Here is a 16,235-nt window from a genome sequence, read left to right as displayed (position 1 = left end):
TACTGACCAAGAATGGTCATTTTGTTGGAAAGGGGTATCTCTATGAGAGGCTCTTCAAGTTAAATGTAATCGCGGTTCAAGATTGATGGAAATAAAGAATTGATAATTTTATTTACTTGGTTGAGTGTTCTGATTTATGGCATGTTCATTTAGGACACGTAAATTTTAATACTTTGCTACGTTTAATGAATTTGGAATTATTGCCAAAGTACAAAATTGATCCAACACATAAATGCAAAATATGTGTTGAAGCAAAAATGACCAAAGCGCCTTTTCATTCTATTCAAAGATGTACAACTCCTCTTGAATTGATTCACTCCGACATTGGGGATTTAAAATTTTTGCAAACAAGAGGAGGAAAGAAATACTACATAACATTCATAGACTATTTCACAAGGTACTGTTATGTATATCTTTTGAGAGGTAAAGATGAAGTACTTGATGCGTTCAAAACTTATAAAACCGAAGTTGAAAATCAACTTGGTAAGCAAATAAAAATTATTCGCAGTGATAGAGGAGGAGAACATGGAGCTCCATTTGATGAGTTTTGCTCATCCTTGGGAATTATACATCAAACTACTGCTCCATATTCACCTCAATTTAATGGGATTGCCGAAAGGAAAAATCGAACTCTAAAAGAAATGATAAACGCAATGTTGATAAGTTCGGGCTTACCTCAAAACTTGTGGGGGGAAGCAATATTGTCGGCCAATCACATACTGAACAAGATTCCCCACAAGTAAAATGATAAGTCACCATATGAATTGTGGAAAGGCCACAAACCTTCTTAAAAATACATCAAAGTGTGGGGGGTGCTTGGCAAAGGTTGAAATACCAAATCCAAAGCAAGTGCGAATAGGACCAAAACTGGTTGACTGCATATTTATTGGATATGCACTTAATAGTAGTGCCTATAGATTTATAGTGCACAAATCTAAAACTTTTGGAATGACCAATGAGATGACTATTGAGTCCAGAAATGCAGTATTCTTTGAAAGCGTATTTCCTTGCAAAAAGAGGGAATATGACACATATAGTCAAAGAATAAAAAAAATGCCAAATGAAAGTTCTTCTCAAGGAGATGAACCGAATACTAATAGAGGTCTAATTGATTTGGCAAGTAAAAACATTACTCAAGAAAAATTTCCTAGTCAACAGACAGACAATTCTGAAAATAATGATCCTAGTTTTAGTAAAAGAACTAAAGAAATGGTGAATGGAGGTTCTGCCCATAAAGATGAACCTCGAAGGAGTAAAAGAGCTAGAACCGTAAAGTCTTTTGGACCAGATTTTCTTACTTACATTCTAGAAAATGAACCAAAGACTTTACAAGATGCGTTGTCTAGCCCTGAGGCTCCATATTGGAAAGAAGCCATCAATATCAAAATGGAGTCCATTTTGCATAATCACACTTGGGATTTGGTTGATCTTCCACCAGGAACCAAGACTTTGGGATGCTAATGAGTCCTAAAAAGAAAGTACAAAGTCGATGGAACAGTCAAAAAATACAAGGCTAGATTGGTGGCTAAAGGATATAGACAAAAAGAAGGCCTTGATTTTTTCGATACCTATTCACCAGTGTCATGAATAACCTCCATTCGTGTACTCATTGCAATCGCGTCATTGCATAACCTTGAGATACACCAGATGGATGTCAAAACAGCATTCTTGAATGGTGAGTTGGAAGAAGAGATCTATATAGATCAACCCGAAGGATTTGTTGTTCGGGGTCAAGAAAAGAAGGTGTGTCGACTCGTTAAATCCTTATATGGGCTGAAGCAAGAGCCTAAAAAATGACATCAAAATTTTGATACTACAATGCTGTCAAATGGATTTAAAATAAACGAGTGTGACAAGTGTGTCTACATTAAAGGCACAAGAGACTCTTATGTCATAGTATGTCTTTATGTTGATGACATGCTTATAATGGAAAGTAATCATGAAGTGAAAAAATCAACAAAGAAAATGTTAACGAAACATTTTGATATGAAGGATTTGGGCATTGCCAATGTAATACTAGGGATTAAAATCTCTAGGGCTTCTGAGGCGATAGTCCTGTCTCAATCTCATTATGTTGAGACCGTTTTTTGAAAAAAATTAATGCTTATGATTGTTTCCCTATAAAGACGCCTCTTGATATGAGAGTCCACTTGAATAATAATCATGGAGAACCAATTTATCAATTGGAATACTCCAGAATTATTGGAAGCCTCATGTATATCACGAATTGTACTCGACCTGATATTGCTTGTGCAGTAAACAAGTTGAGTCGATTCACAAGTAATCCAAATGAGGTTCATTGGAAAGCTTTGACAAGGGTGCTTAGATACCTAAGGCACACTCTGGAGTATGGATTGCATTACACAAGATATCCTACGGTGTTTGAAGGATACATCGATGCAAATTGGATTTTTGACACCAAAGACTTTAAATCCACAAGTGGCTATGTTTTTAGTATTGATGGTGGCGCAGTCTCTTGGAGGTCATCCAAACAAACTTGCATCGCTAGATCAACAATGAAATCTGAATTCATAGCACTTGATAAAGACGCAGAAGAAGCAGATGGCTTAGGAATTTTCTGGAGGATATTCCTTGTTGGTCAAAGCCAGTGCCTGCAATTATGATACATTGTGACATCAATCGGCAATTGCAAGGGCACATAATGCTATGTATAATGGTAAGTCTCGACATATTCGTCGAAGACACAATACTGTACGACAATTGATCTCAAATGGAGTTATCACAATTGATTACGTAAAATCAAAAGATAACTTAGCAAATTTGCTTACAAAAGCATTGAATAGAGATCAAGTGTACAACTTGTCAAGAGAAATGGGCTTAAAGTCTACAACATAAAGCTCTCATAGTGGTAACCCAACCTTGTTGATTGGAGATCCCAAAATCTTGGTTCAATGTGACAACTAAATTATGAGAATTTGAGTAAACACTTTGGAATTTTTTCCAACTCATTCCTAGGACGTAGACTGTTGTTGCCTACACATGTAGTGAGGTTAAGTTTGAACTTTTAATGGTTTCTTGCATGGAAAAGGCGAAGTACTGTAGGATACTTTTCATAGGAGACCACCTATGTAAGTGTGAGGACGGGCCGCCTCAATGAAACATTTATGAAGCCAAGATGTGTTCCATGGCTAAAACGGACACAACCGGAAAACAATAGAAATGAAGAAAAGTCATTGTGTAGGTACTATTGTCTGGGTTTAGACAAACCGCCAAGAAGTTCAAGACATCATGTTCACTTCGTGGCCTAGTAAATCCTATAGTATTCTCCTACGGAAGGTTCAAAGCCACAAGCTACCTCTCCTGATGCACTGAATTTTCGTGTGAACTCTCTTTGACATCATGTGCATTCATGCATTAATTTCATTCATTTGGGGGATTGTTGGATAATTTGATTGTACTTAATGAATTGAAATTAAGCAATAGGAAGTTCAAAAAAGGAAAAATGATTGAGAAGCTCGGGAAAAAAAGGGAAAAAAAATAATTTTGATTGAGGTGCAGGGGCGCAGAAAATTTCTCCCCTGCACTGGTCATGCTGTCTGGGCGTTTGCCCAGGAAAGAAAGGGTGGCGCAATTGCGCCCCTGCACCGGTGCTTCTGGCCACACGAAAAGTTGCATCCTTTTTTTGAATTTTCTGATATTTTAACTTCTTTTGGTGACTTTAGTCAGTTATTTTTACCAAAATACATACCACATGAGTGAAAAGTTTTGTCTTTACATATAAACAATATAAATATGAGAATCAAACATCATTTTTGATATAGATAATCAGATTCTCAGATTTTCAAATATATTCTTCACATATTTTGTTTCTTTTTCTTTTTTTTTTTTTACAAAAGAGAGTTCATATCATTTTTGATTGTAAGAACTTGTGATATATAGTGCTATATTCACAAGTAGAATTTGTTGTATCTTGGGAGAAGATTGTCAAACACCGTAAGCACCAAGTGCGGGGCAAAATATTCTTAAGGAAATCGTGTTCAACATGAGCCTCAACTGTTGAATTCTTTTCTTGTTTTTTTCTGTCATATTCAAGTTTTTTCCAACAAATATACCAACAAAAAGTGCCGGCGAATACCGAGAAAATGCATGGAGACGACAGCGACGCGACAGACAAGGAGAAAAAAATTAGGGTTCTCGTGGTTGTGTGCCGCGCGTTTTTCAAAAAACAAACAAAAACATCTTTCAAATATTCTTTAAAAGTGTTCATTTAGAAAATATTTTTCGAGTTGGTTTTAAATTTTTTTATCCAAACACAAATTTTAAATTTTTTATACTTATAAAACATTAAAAACGTTTTTTAAAAACACGTCTAAACGTAGCCTAAGCTTTTATTATTAAAGAATTCAAAAATGTATTACATGAGCATGTTATGATACAATATAAATTTTATAGGAATTGATTAATTATATTGTTGAGAAGAAAGTAAAAAATATTCAAACAATATTTGACTTACTTTTGAACTAAAATTTCCATGAAAAGGGAACCAAACTAATACGTGGGAACATCTCAAGTTATCACCGAATCCGGGCCGATATGAGAAATCAGGGAATGAGAGGTGGAGGACTCAGTAGGGGACTAGGGGTGTTTAAACTCAACCCAATTCATCAACTCGATATGAGTCGATCGAAAAAATATCAAGTTAGGGTTAGGGTATTTTGGTTCGGGTCGAATCGAGTTGGCCTGAAAGCTAACCCGAAAAAATTAATCGGGTTGGTTAATCCAATTTTTTTTTATTATTATACAAAATTAAGAAAGATTTGTTACATTTTTATATATTGTATGTTTGAAAAAAAATTTATTGTATATTGATATAATAGATTTTCGTAATTTAATGTTTAATTTGTATAATTTTTATTTTTTAAAATAATTTATTTTAAATTTTCTACAACTAGACTTTCAAATTTTAATTATATATAAGCTTAGATTTTCTTATTATGTGATTAAATTAAATATTACTATATTATTATGTGTTTCGATTTTTTATTTAACTGTTTTGTTAAAAAATTTAAATAAAATAAAATCGAATTGGTTCGGGTTGATAAGGTTAGTCGGGTTCGGGTTCGGGTTCGGGTTCGGGTTGATAAATTTTTAAAATATTTTCGTCAACCCGACCCACCCGAATTGACACCCTAGACCCCGGTCACCGAGTACCCCAAAGAAAGGGTGGCGAGGGCCCGAATGCAGGGAGAGATACCTGGTTTTAGGGATGACAATGGGTCGGGTCTAAACCCGGCCCGCACTGAACCCGACCCGGCGGGGCGGATTTAGACCCGACCAAGCGGGTCAACATGTGGGTCCTAGATTTGGCCGGACCCGCCCCGAACCCGCCCCGCCAAAAATATATATATTAAATATACTTTAATATAAATATAAAATATACATGTATATATATATATATATTAATAATATATAATTATATTATTTATATTACATAATCAATATTTTATCCCTAATTTGAGTTTATAATATTTTTGGATTTAAATAATTTAAATATATTATGATATTTTTAATATGAAAATATATTGTTATGATTTTTCTTTTGTTATTAATTATTAATTAAATAAAAATGATATATTTTAACTTATAGAAATATTTTTTTGTCCTAAATATTATTAATATAAATTTTAAAAATAAATTTAATGATGATTTGTTAATTTTTTTAATTTTTCATTTAATAAAATTTAAATTATATTTAATTTGGCGGGTCCAACGGGTCTAACCCGGATTGGACCCGCCAGGTCTACGAGGCGGGGAGGGGCGGGTCCACGGATCGGCGGGACGGGTCTCGGGTTTGACCAAACCCGTCCTGTTGCCATCCCTACCTGGCTTGGGAGGGTGGTAAGTAGAAAAAAGGTGATCAGACAGCCTGCTGAGATTCGAAGACTAAGTCAAAATACCTTAAACCGATATCACCTACAATTCAAGAGCGTGTCCCCCTCACGTTGCCACGTCTCAAAGTATGCCTATAACACGGACCACGATCAACTGTCGTGGCCATTTTTCGAGAATTTTGGAGGAGCCCTCCATTCAGGAATCCTATTAATACCACACAACAAGTGTATACATTTTTTTTTTTTGATTTAAGCATCAGAGTGATCACGTTGGAAAATCTTTCGACATCCCACTAACTCGCTTTTGTTTGAGTGTGTGCAAAACCTGTATAAACACAGCACTTACTACCCGATCATTTGGCTTCTGCTTGTCGGAGCTCCTATTACCGAACCGAGCAAATCGTCCACACCGACTACCCAATTGTTCCCGGGTAATATCAAACAAAGCCTAAAGTTCTAAACTATAAGTCTATAACCGAACTATTTTGTTTTTTGGTAGTTCTATAACCGAACTATTAAAATTGCAGAATTTCATTACAAAAGCAATGCAATATCAAACAATAAAAATTGTCTTTTTACGGATTTTTATATATATATTTTGTCGAATTTCAACATTAATTCACTATTTGTTTTTTGCAATTTTGATACATTTTTCCAATGTGGTATCGACTTATGTAATTCCACATTTGCACAATTTTTTTAAAAATAAAATTACCAAATATTAATGAAAGATGCATGCATGATTAAGATCAAATTTTGATAACATAGATAACCAAAATTGTAGGTAGGCAGATCGAGGACGAGAACCAAAATTTTTCCTAAAATTTATTAGGAAAACACAAGCAAACAAAAAGAAAGTTTGTCCATCACAGAAAATAACATATGGTTGGTTATTAAGCATCAAAAATCGGATTTTTTTTATACCCATGGAATATTGCCCCTGTGAAAACTCATATTATTATTTTCTTTTTTTAATAAAAAAATATTTTGAAAAGAAAAATCACATGGTGCCTAAAATTTCCATGTCACATCGTGTGCAATTGTATTTTGTGTCTGTTAATTTGTTTTTAATTATAAATTCGTGGAGCAGCTTAATGAGCACATTTATACCTTGAAAATGACTAGTTTAAATTGCCATCTACGGCGATTATAATACATTCATTCTTTTGTAATAAGGTTAAATTAGTTTTCTCTCAAACAACTTGCATTTAGAGTGGTGCCAAAATAATAAATTGCCATTTATATATTTTGTCCATCGATCGATCTAATTTAGAAAATTCAATTGTTTTAATAGTATTTGTAACTTAAATCGCGTCATATTATTCATTATGAGTAGATTTTCTGTGATACGATATAAGATATTTATATTCGTAAGATGGATCAACTCGATTCATTTTTATATTGAAAAATAATATTTTTGACATGAAATTAATACGTACATGTTCATGTGTGGCATCGAATAGAAAATTAATTCGTAAAATCGTCTAGTAGTTTTTGCTTATCATTATACATTTGTATATTTGATTCATAAATAAATATCTTGAGGGTTATCGAATTTCCATCGAACCGAATCACATGATTTGGATAGGTTTTTAATCATTCGTATAGTTTAGATGATTTTAAAATCTATCAAATCGAAAAACTAGTTTGGTTCAATTTTAGATAAAATTATACCGAACCAAAGTGATTGTTTTCATATATAAATACTTGTAATAAAATTTGTTGACATAACATTATAGTGAACTTTGTTCACAGTCCAATTGTTATCTAAAATTTTACCTTTCAAAAAAATTATTATCTAAAATTTATTTATTGTAGATTTAATTCCAGACAAACATAACCATAATATTAAATTTTTATTTATTTATAAATTGCACAAATATGTAACACGATGCATTTCGTAAAGAATAAAAACATATCACGATCAAAATCCAAACACGTCAAATAGATTTTAAGTCACAAATCATTCGATCACACACTTTTCACTACGTTGCCCCAAAAAATATCATTTAGTTTTTGGAACAAAAAAAAAAATATTCGATGGAAAAATGAAAAGATCTAGAGTGAATTGTGAATAAATCCCTAAACTCAAACCTAACTTTTTTATAAATCCCTACAATAAAAAATTTTTCTTAAAACTCCCTAGGATCACCAAACTTGGTCAAATCCAATGTTTAATTCTTGTACCCAATTTATGCATTTATGTACTTCATTTATGCAATGTTTGTGCTCAATTATGGTACTTGAATTATCCGCAAAAATGGTATCAAAGCTTTAGGTTAATTATTCAGACTTTATATTATTCGTTAATTCATATTTTTCTTTGTTGAGGAGAAGATTTTTTACAAAAGATGACTTCAAACGAAGGTTTGAATCAAGAGAAACTCTTTGAAGCAACATCAGATATGGATGATGCAGTCTTATTTCAAGATCTAGTCCAAGTATATCAATTTGAGGATATCCCCTCAGATGAAAGCATTTACGAAGAAGAGATATTGTTTAGTCAAGATGTTTCTGAGGATGAATCAGAATCAGAGTAAAGAGGAAGTATTTCGGCATTAAACACATGAAAGTTTGGCTGAGTTCTTTAGTCAAACTACGATATCTCATAATATGGTCCAAAGGATTATGAGAGAAAATCCAACATTACAGAAGTACCAAGGATTTTCGGCAAGACAAGTTGAAAGAGTCTTAGGAAACCTAGAGCTAAGACAAAGAAGACATAATTTGATTTATAAGGTATCCAGAAGAGAAATGACAATCCCTATGGAATTAACCAGTAATCAAATTGAGATGCAGTTAATTTCCTTTGAAGAAATTCGAGAGGAATTACAGAAATTAAAAGCAGAAGTAGTAAAGACAATGTCTTGGATTCATATTGGAGCAATCTAGATTATGATCAAAGCTACTTTTAAAGAAGGAACATGATATCTGGGGGACCGACTGATGGAGATTCCAATAGGGCAAGAAAGACAAGCAGTCGAAAATTGAGCAACATGGAGATAACCGACCAGGTTGTTAGGACAGGCCCGACCCTTTCCTTTGGCCCGGATGATCTTAAAGGCTTGTCAGATACTACTCATAATGACGCACTGGTTATTCGAGCTCTAGTCGCCAATTACGATGTGGCCCAGATTTTTGTGGATTCCGGGAGCTCAGTCAATGTACTATTCCAAGAGACAATAAATCAGATGGATTTGGGAGAATATAAAGTAGAACCAGTGGTGACGTCATTGTTCGGGTTCACGGGTCATGCCATCCGACCTACTGGATTGATCAATTTGCCGCTCACTTTGGGCAAGGACCATACAAGTAAAACACGGATTGTCAGCTTTATTATCGTGGATGCACCATCAGCATATAACGTTATCTTGGAAAGACCAGCCATGACTACATTCATGGCCGTGTCTTTAGCACTATATCAAAAGATCAAATTTCCTATGGGTAATGAAGTGGGCGAGGTTCAAGGAGATCAGAAGATTTCTCGAAAGTGCTATGTAGAAGAGGTACGGATAGAACAAAAAGCAGTCAAAATTAATCATGATGATCGACCCGGACCTGTAGGTCGGGAACGAGTAAATTTGTTGGAAGAAGATACCCCTCTTACTGCCGAAGAAGAGTGCGAAGAATTTTTGATTTGCCCTCCGACTGGGTCGGTCAAGGTAGCTCGGACGTTAGAAGCCTCTCTTAAAGAGCAATTAATACAATGTCTAATGGAGAACAAAGACGCCTTCGCATGGTCTGTATCTGATCTCTTGGGGGTACGAAGAGAAGTAATGGAGCATAGGCTAAATGTTATGCGGGATTACCGCCCTATTATTCAAAAGAAAAGACACTTCGGGCCCGAAAAAAATGTTGTGATTCAATGACAAGTTGAGGAACTTCTGAAAGCTGGACACATTCAAGAAGTATATTTCCCGACCTGGTTATCAAATGTAGTACTGGTACCCAAATCTTCGGGCAAGTGGTGCATGTGCATAGATTTTCGTGATCTGAACAAAGCATGTCCAAAGGATTGCTATCCCTTGCCCCGAATAGACCAGCTGGTAGATTCTACGCCCGGGCACGAGTTGTTGTGCTTCCTGGACGCCTATCAGGGGTATCATAAAATCCCCTTGGCCAATAAAGATCAAAATAAAGTGAGTTTTGTCACTTTCGCGGGGACTTATTGCTATGTGGTTATGCCTTTTGGGCTCAAGAATGCTGGGGCCACTTATCAAAGATTGATGGACAAAGTGTTCAAACAACAGATAGGCAAAAATATTTAAGTGTACGTGGATGACATTCTGGTCAAGACCCGAACAGCTAAACAATTCATTGCCGACCTGACTCAGACATTCCAGACATTGCATGATTATCGACTAAAGTTGAATCCGATTAAGTGTACATTTGGGGTTCAAACCGGGAAATTTCTGGGGTACATGGTCACCAGGAGAGGAATTGAAGCTAATCCGGAAAAAATTCAGGTCATTATCTCTATGGAGTCACCCAAAAAAATTCAGGAAGTCCAACGGCTGTCAGGAAGGATTGCCGCACTGGCGCGGTTCATCTCAAGATCGGCGGACAAAAGCTTTCTTTTCTTCAAAGTACTCAGAAAAACTAAAAATTTGAGTGGGATGAACAAAGCAAAAAATCTTTTCAAGAGTTGAAAACATATCTAAAAGAGCTACCAGTGTTGAACAAACCAGTACAGGGAGAAGAGCTCTTTGTGTATCTAGCTGTCATACCCCGAGCTGCTAGCTCGGTCCTGGTCAGGAAGGAGGGGGTGAATCATCTACCTGTCTATTTCGTCAGTTATGCCTTGAAAGGAGCAGAGATTAACTACATGACAAGAGAAAAGTTAGCTTTGGCCCTCGTCATTACAGCCAGAAAGCTAAGGCCCTATTTCCTCTCTCATCCGATCACTGTTCTTACCAATAGCGCCTTGGGAAAATTTGCGGCCAACCCAGATGCATCGGGAAGATTGATCAAGTGGATTACAGAGTTAATTGAGTATGATATAAAGTTTGAGCCCCGAACTGCTATCAAAGCTCAAGCCCTAGCTGACTTCTTAGCAGAGACTGTCCAGTTAGAACAAGAAGACCATTGGAAGATATTTGTAGATGGATCATCTTGTCATACAGGAAGCGGGGTCAGGATTGTGATAGTATCACCTTGGGGTGAGGAAACTAACATCTCAATAAGGTTGGATTTTCGAGCATCTAATAATGAAGCAGAATATGAAGCACTCTTGCTCGGACTAAAGGCTGCTCGGAATCTTGGTATATCCCGAGCTACCCTTTATTCAGATTCACAGTTGGCCATACAACAGAGTAAGGGGAAGTTCAAAACCAAGAATGAAAAGATGATAAAATATGCTCAAGCATTGGACAAAGCCAAGGAAGACTTTACCGAACTCATTATGGAATTGATCCCGAGGACTGAAAATACAAAGGCCGATCACTTGGCCCGTCTTGCGAGTTTCGTAGGGGAACCATCTGAGCCTAGACTGAAGGGAAAAGAAATGATATCTCAACTTGAAAGTCTAGATGACATAATAGCGGATGTACTGGAAGGGGATTGGAGGTATGACATACACAAATACCTAACTAAGAACGAGCTCCCGAACGACAACAAGAAGGCCCGGGAAATTAAAAGAAGAGCCTTACATTTTGTGATGGTTGATAAAATACTTTTCAAGATGTCATTCTCTCAACCTCTTCTGAAGTGTCTCGGCCCGGACGAAGCTAACTATGTCTTACGAGAAATACATGAAGGTTGTTGTGGAAATCACTTGGGCAGTATAGCCCTAGCTCGGAAGTCTCTCCTAGCCAGTTTCTTCTGGCCCACTATGAGGAAAGATGCATCTGCCCTGGTCCACTCATGCTATAATTGCCAAAGACATGCTAATTTGCAATGGAAGCCCGCTGAATTTATGAAAGCAGTAGTGGCTTCTTGTCCTTTCGATCAATGGGGAATGGACATTGTTGGACCTTTCCCAGTCAGTACGGGTCAGAGAAAATTTTTATTAGTAGCAGTTGATTATTTTTCAAAGTCGGTCGAGGCTGAGCCCTTGGCAAAAATCACGGAAAAGGAAGTGCTAAATTTCTTATGGAAAAATATTGTTTGCCGGTTCGAAATACCACGCAGGCTCATATCAGACAATGGAAGACAATTCTATGGTTCTAAGGTCCAATCTTGGTGCAAGCAGATGAAGATTGAACAAGTTTTTACGTCTGTCACTTATCCCCAAGGTAACGGGCAGGTAGAAGTTACTAATAGAACTATTGTACAAACACTCAAGACCCGGTTAGATTCAGCTCGGGGAAAATGGGTGGATGAACTTCAATATTTGTTATGGTCCTACCGAACTACAACAAGGATCGGGACGAACGAGACACCGTACAATATGGTGTATGGGACTGAAGCAGTTCTGCCCGCCGAGATTGGACAAGAAAGCGCTCGAATAATAGCCTACGGCCCTGACAACAATAAATTAAGGGCCATGGATTTGGATCTGATTGAAGAAAATCGAGCTAGAGTAGTAGTTCGGTTGGCAGCTTATCGCAAAAGAATGACCCGAGCCTATAACAAATGGGTCTACCCTCGAGCCTTTCAAGAAGGGGACTTGGTTATGAGGAAAATTCAACACCATGGAGAGAGAGAGAGGGAAGCTGGATGCAAAGTATGAAGGACCCTTCAAGGTGATAGGGAAAGCAGGAGTGGCCGCTTATTATTTGGAAAACGCCCAAGGAAAGAGAGGGAAAAGGCCATGGAATTCTCAACACTTGAAGAAGTATTACTCTTAGAGTCTCGACCAGATTTGGGGAATTACTCGACCTCTTAGGAGTAATGGGTTTTGAGTTATTTTTTTTTTTTTTTAAATTTGATAGTAGTAGTAGTCCTTTTTGTTATTTTTCTTAATTTTTGAGATTTATGTTAGAAATTACTTATGAGAAAATGACATATTTTTGTCAAACAGCCATTCGTGGTCAAATTAAAGCCCGACCAGTTCGGCACTTGTAAGGCCCGAAAATATTGAAGTATTAATTATGGGTTTTGAGAATTAAATTCCATATTATGGGCTAATATTGATTTAAGAAGTGAAAGAAATTATAGATTTAATTTCCGAGCCGAAAATATTTAATGTAGAATTTTCTGGATTTTGAGAATTAAATTCCGAAAACTCTTAAATTAAAAGAATAAATATTCGATTTGCATATTTATGGAATTTGAGATTAAATTCCATATTTTGGCAATTAAATAAGATTAATTTTGAAGATGAAACCCGATCAGGGGTTGATTTGCAAATATCGAAGTTTGAAGGGCTAAAGTGCAAAAGGCCGGGATTATTGATTTAATCTGAATTTATTTCATTTTAATCCAAGTCTATTTAATTTGGAAATATTTAGAGTTTTGATTTTAATTCTAATATTCTTAAATTATTTAGGATTGAAATTGAATGAAAAGAAGGCCGAGGACTGAATTGCAATTAATGAAGACTTGAGGGACTAAATTGCAATATTGTTTGAAATTATCTAAATTGAAAATGGATTACTCAGCACACTTACGTGCAAGTAGAAAAGAAAGGAAGGGAAGGAGAACAGAGCAAGTCGACACTTCTCATTTCTTTTGATTTCGATTTGTTCAAAACCCCGTAACTTTTGATCCGATCATTCGATTTCGATTCCGAAAAGAATTCTGGAATTCTTGCGACGAAGCCTTCAATTTGATGTAAGTATTTAATCATCTCGGCATATTTTGAAGAATGAAATTTGGCAGAGATCAGTACTTTGATATCGTTTCATGTTCTTGATCTTATATGTGTTTCGTTGTCGAGACCAGAACGATGATTTATTGTTATATGAACTTCTGAGTATTTCAGCATGTATTTGTATTGTTAGCATACGATTATAGCTGCTGATATGAGGAGTATGAATGATATGACTTGATAAGAAGTTGGTAAGAAGATAAAGAAGTTAGCTTCGAATTCGATATTTCGTCGGTTACCGATTTTTAATCGCTATGCCGTCGATTCGTGTTTTTGGATCGTTTTGATAGCCTATGACTGATATAAGACATTGTTTGAAATGTTATCGATGATATAGCATTTTTATTTCTCAGTTTTAGATGAGTTTCGAAGGCTAACGATTCACGACTCCGAGTTGTACCGAATAAGAAGAAGTTGAAGTTTGAAATGATGTTGATTGAATTTATATTGATGATTTTGATTCGATTCTGAAATGATTGAATAGAATGAAGTTTGATATGCATGTTGTATGCTATGTTTCAGAGTTTAATAGGAGACTATTAACTCAAGAACCTCAACTTGAAACCAAAGAAGAAGTGATCAAGATTGACGTGAATTTGATTGAAAATTGATTGATATTGAATGAGCAGATTTGCTATGAGTTGTTGTACTTTCTATCCAGAGGTGGAACATGACAAACTCGAGAATGAAAGGTATAATGACGACATCACGAGTTAGGGACTTTGAAACTCAAGAACGACTATTCTTGAGTTGGCCCGCGAAAATCACATACTTGAGATGTTTTGATTATATTTGATGTTTTCGATCCATCGCAGGTAGTGGATCTTTGATTTTGAGTCGATATGATTGTATATTGAATTGATTCTATGCCAAGGTTGCGGTTAACCTTATTTTCTAGCCCGAAATGGCTACGATAGATGGATATCCATGTCAATATCGTTTACGAATCTTGATGGCAATGAAGTGATAAGAATCAATTCTTGAGATAAGCGCGCTATATAAATTGAAGTATTAATTTGAAATTTGAGTCGATATATGCGTTATTTTTACTCTATTCTTGAGTTGACATGTTTAGAGTAGATATGAATTTATTTAACGCATTTATATGTCGATTATACTGAGAATGATTTCTCACCGGAGTTTATCCGGCTGTTGTTTTGTTTTGTATGTGTGCATCACAACAGATGGGGCAGGAGCTGGTCTGAGATGACATTGATAGCTTGGGAGCGAGATTTAGCACGTGAGGACTCGGTTTTATAGCTGAACGAATATGTATTAGAGTACATCAAACCTAGTAGAAGACTTGAGACTTGAAGCTCACTTATGTCGTTGGTGTAGCTTGTGATTTAATGTCTTTTACGTTATTTGTTTGATGTAAGAATTGTATGATTATATGCTCAAGTCGTTACATATGATTATATGCATGTTCCTAGATATTGTAGCATGCTTTTGGTGAATTAGATTGTTGGTGCATGAATTTGACAGCACCAGAATTCTTCTGAAACATTATTTTTTTTTAGAACAGAGCTCCAGGATCGATCCTGGAATTTCACAGGATCGATCCTGGCACAAAATGATGCTGGGCAGAAACTTTTCTAAAGTCCCAGGATCGATCCTAGAAGTTCCCAGGATCGATCCTGACCAAAAATTTTTTAAAAAAAGAATTTTTGCTCTTGATTTATTATCTTTTAATTGTTTGATTAATTGTTTAATTAATCATTAATTGTCCTAAGATGAGATTAACAACCCGAGGTCCCCACAACAGGTGATATCAGAGACTAGGTTCTGGAACTGAGATAGAAGCTGAGCGGGGTAGAGTGAGACACATGCATTTATAGTATTGCATGATTATGCAGTATTTGATTCGATGATTTAATAAATTGCATGTGCTATTGATCTTACTTTTGAAATTGAACTGATTAATTTACTGATTTGTAAATTTTTGAATTCTTATCGATGTTATTATAAGAATTTTCCCGGGTGATGTAAGCACCCAGAATCGAAGAGAAGAGTGTTCTTTGGGTGATGTAAGCACCCCAGACGGACAGTATAGTATGGCCAGACTGAACAGAATGGTATGGTCAGATTGAACAGAAGTGTATTATTGCTCAGCTGAAAGAAGTATCTCTGATTGAACAGAACAGAATATCAGCAAATGAATAGATGTATTGCAGGTAGAAGTTGGCCTGAAGTACTTGATCAGTTGTTCAAATACCTGACAGATACAGATGAATATTATATCAGATCGACTGTCTACCAACTTCAAGACCTAGCAACCAGCTGATAGATTTTGACGGAGAAAATGATGAAAGAACAGAGGTATATTAATTTGTTGGTAAGTGCTGAGAACATGATTTTTGTTTATAGTTCTTTGCCACAACAGATAGAAATGATCAGAAAGACAAATATACCCATTAGAAGTCGAATATTTTGAATATTTTGAATCTTGGAGAATGCCTTATTTGATTTTCAAGTTTACTACAATTCTTGAATTGTTGATGATGATGATGAAGAAGCTCAACATTGAATTATTAGTTGTGGCTTGGATTCGAGGATTATGTCTGACTAAATGTTGACGATTGAAACATTTTATGAAAGACATAGATAAGGCTAAGAGAACTGAATTTGAATGA

At 35.8% G+C, this 16,235-nt stretch overlaps 2 protein-coding genes across 2 annotated transcripts; both read left to right on the top strand.

Moving 5' to 3' along the window:
* Positions 1 to 1,818: 1,818 nt before the first annotated feature.
* LOC140862232 (secreted RxLR effector protein 161-like) lies at positions 1,819 to 2,624 on the top strand. The gene is made up of 2 exons (XM_073265239.1): positions 1,819 to 2,010; positions 2,127 to 2,624. The coding sequence occupies exons 1-2, from the start codon at positions 1,819 to 1,821 to the stop codon at positions 2,622 to 2,624; spliced, it is 690 nt and encodes a 229-aa protein (XP_073121340.1).
* Positions 2,625 to 10,273: 7,649 nt separating this feature from the next.
* Positions 10,274 to 12,522, top strand: LOC140862231 (uncharacterized). The gene is made up of 2 exons (XM_073265238.1): positions 10,274 to 10,438; positions 10,546 to 12,522. The coding sequence occupies exons 1-2, from the start codon at positions 10,274 to 10,276 to the stop codon at positions 12,520 to 12,522; spliced, it is 2,142 nt and encodes a 713-aa protein (XP_073121339.1).
* Positions 12,523 to 16,235: the final 3,713 nt, after the last annotated feature.

This window comes from Henckelia pumila, chromosome 4, assembly GCF_033568475.1.
Source record: "Henckelia pumila isolate YLH828 chromosome 4, ASM3356847v2, whole genome shotgun sequence".
Taxonomy (NCBI): Eukaryota; Viridiplantae; Streptophyta; class Magnoliopsida; order Lamiales; family Gesneriaceae; genus Henckelia; species Henckelia pumila.
The sequence above is the reverse complement of the archived record's forward strand: the minus strand, read 5'-3'. Positions and strand labels throughout refer to the sequence as shown.

What these genes read in the sequence shown, in the direction of transcription:
- LOC140862232 (XM_073265239.1), top strand. Translation starts at nt 1,819, where the DNA reads ATGCTGTCAAATGGATTTAAAATAAACGAGTGTGACAAGTGTGTCTAC. An exon ending in AGGATTTGGGCATTGCCAAT is followed by an intron (nt 2,011 to 2,126) that starts GTAATACTAGGG and finishes TTCCCTATAAAG; the next exon opens with ACGCCTCTTGATATGAGAGT.
- LOC140862231 (XM_073265238.1), top strand. Translation starts at nt 10,274, where the DNA reads ATGGTCACCAGGAGAGGAATTGAAGCTAATCCGGAAAAAATTCAGGTC. An exon ending in AAAGCTTTCTTTTCTTCAAA is followed by an intron (nt 10,439 to 10,545) that starts GTACTCAGAAAA and finishes AAACCAGTACAG; the next exon opens with GGAGAAGAGCTCTTTGTGTA.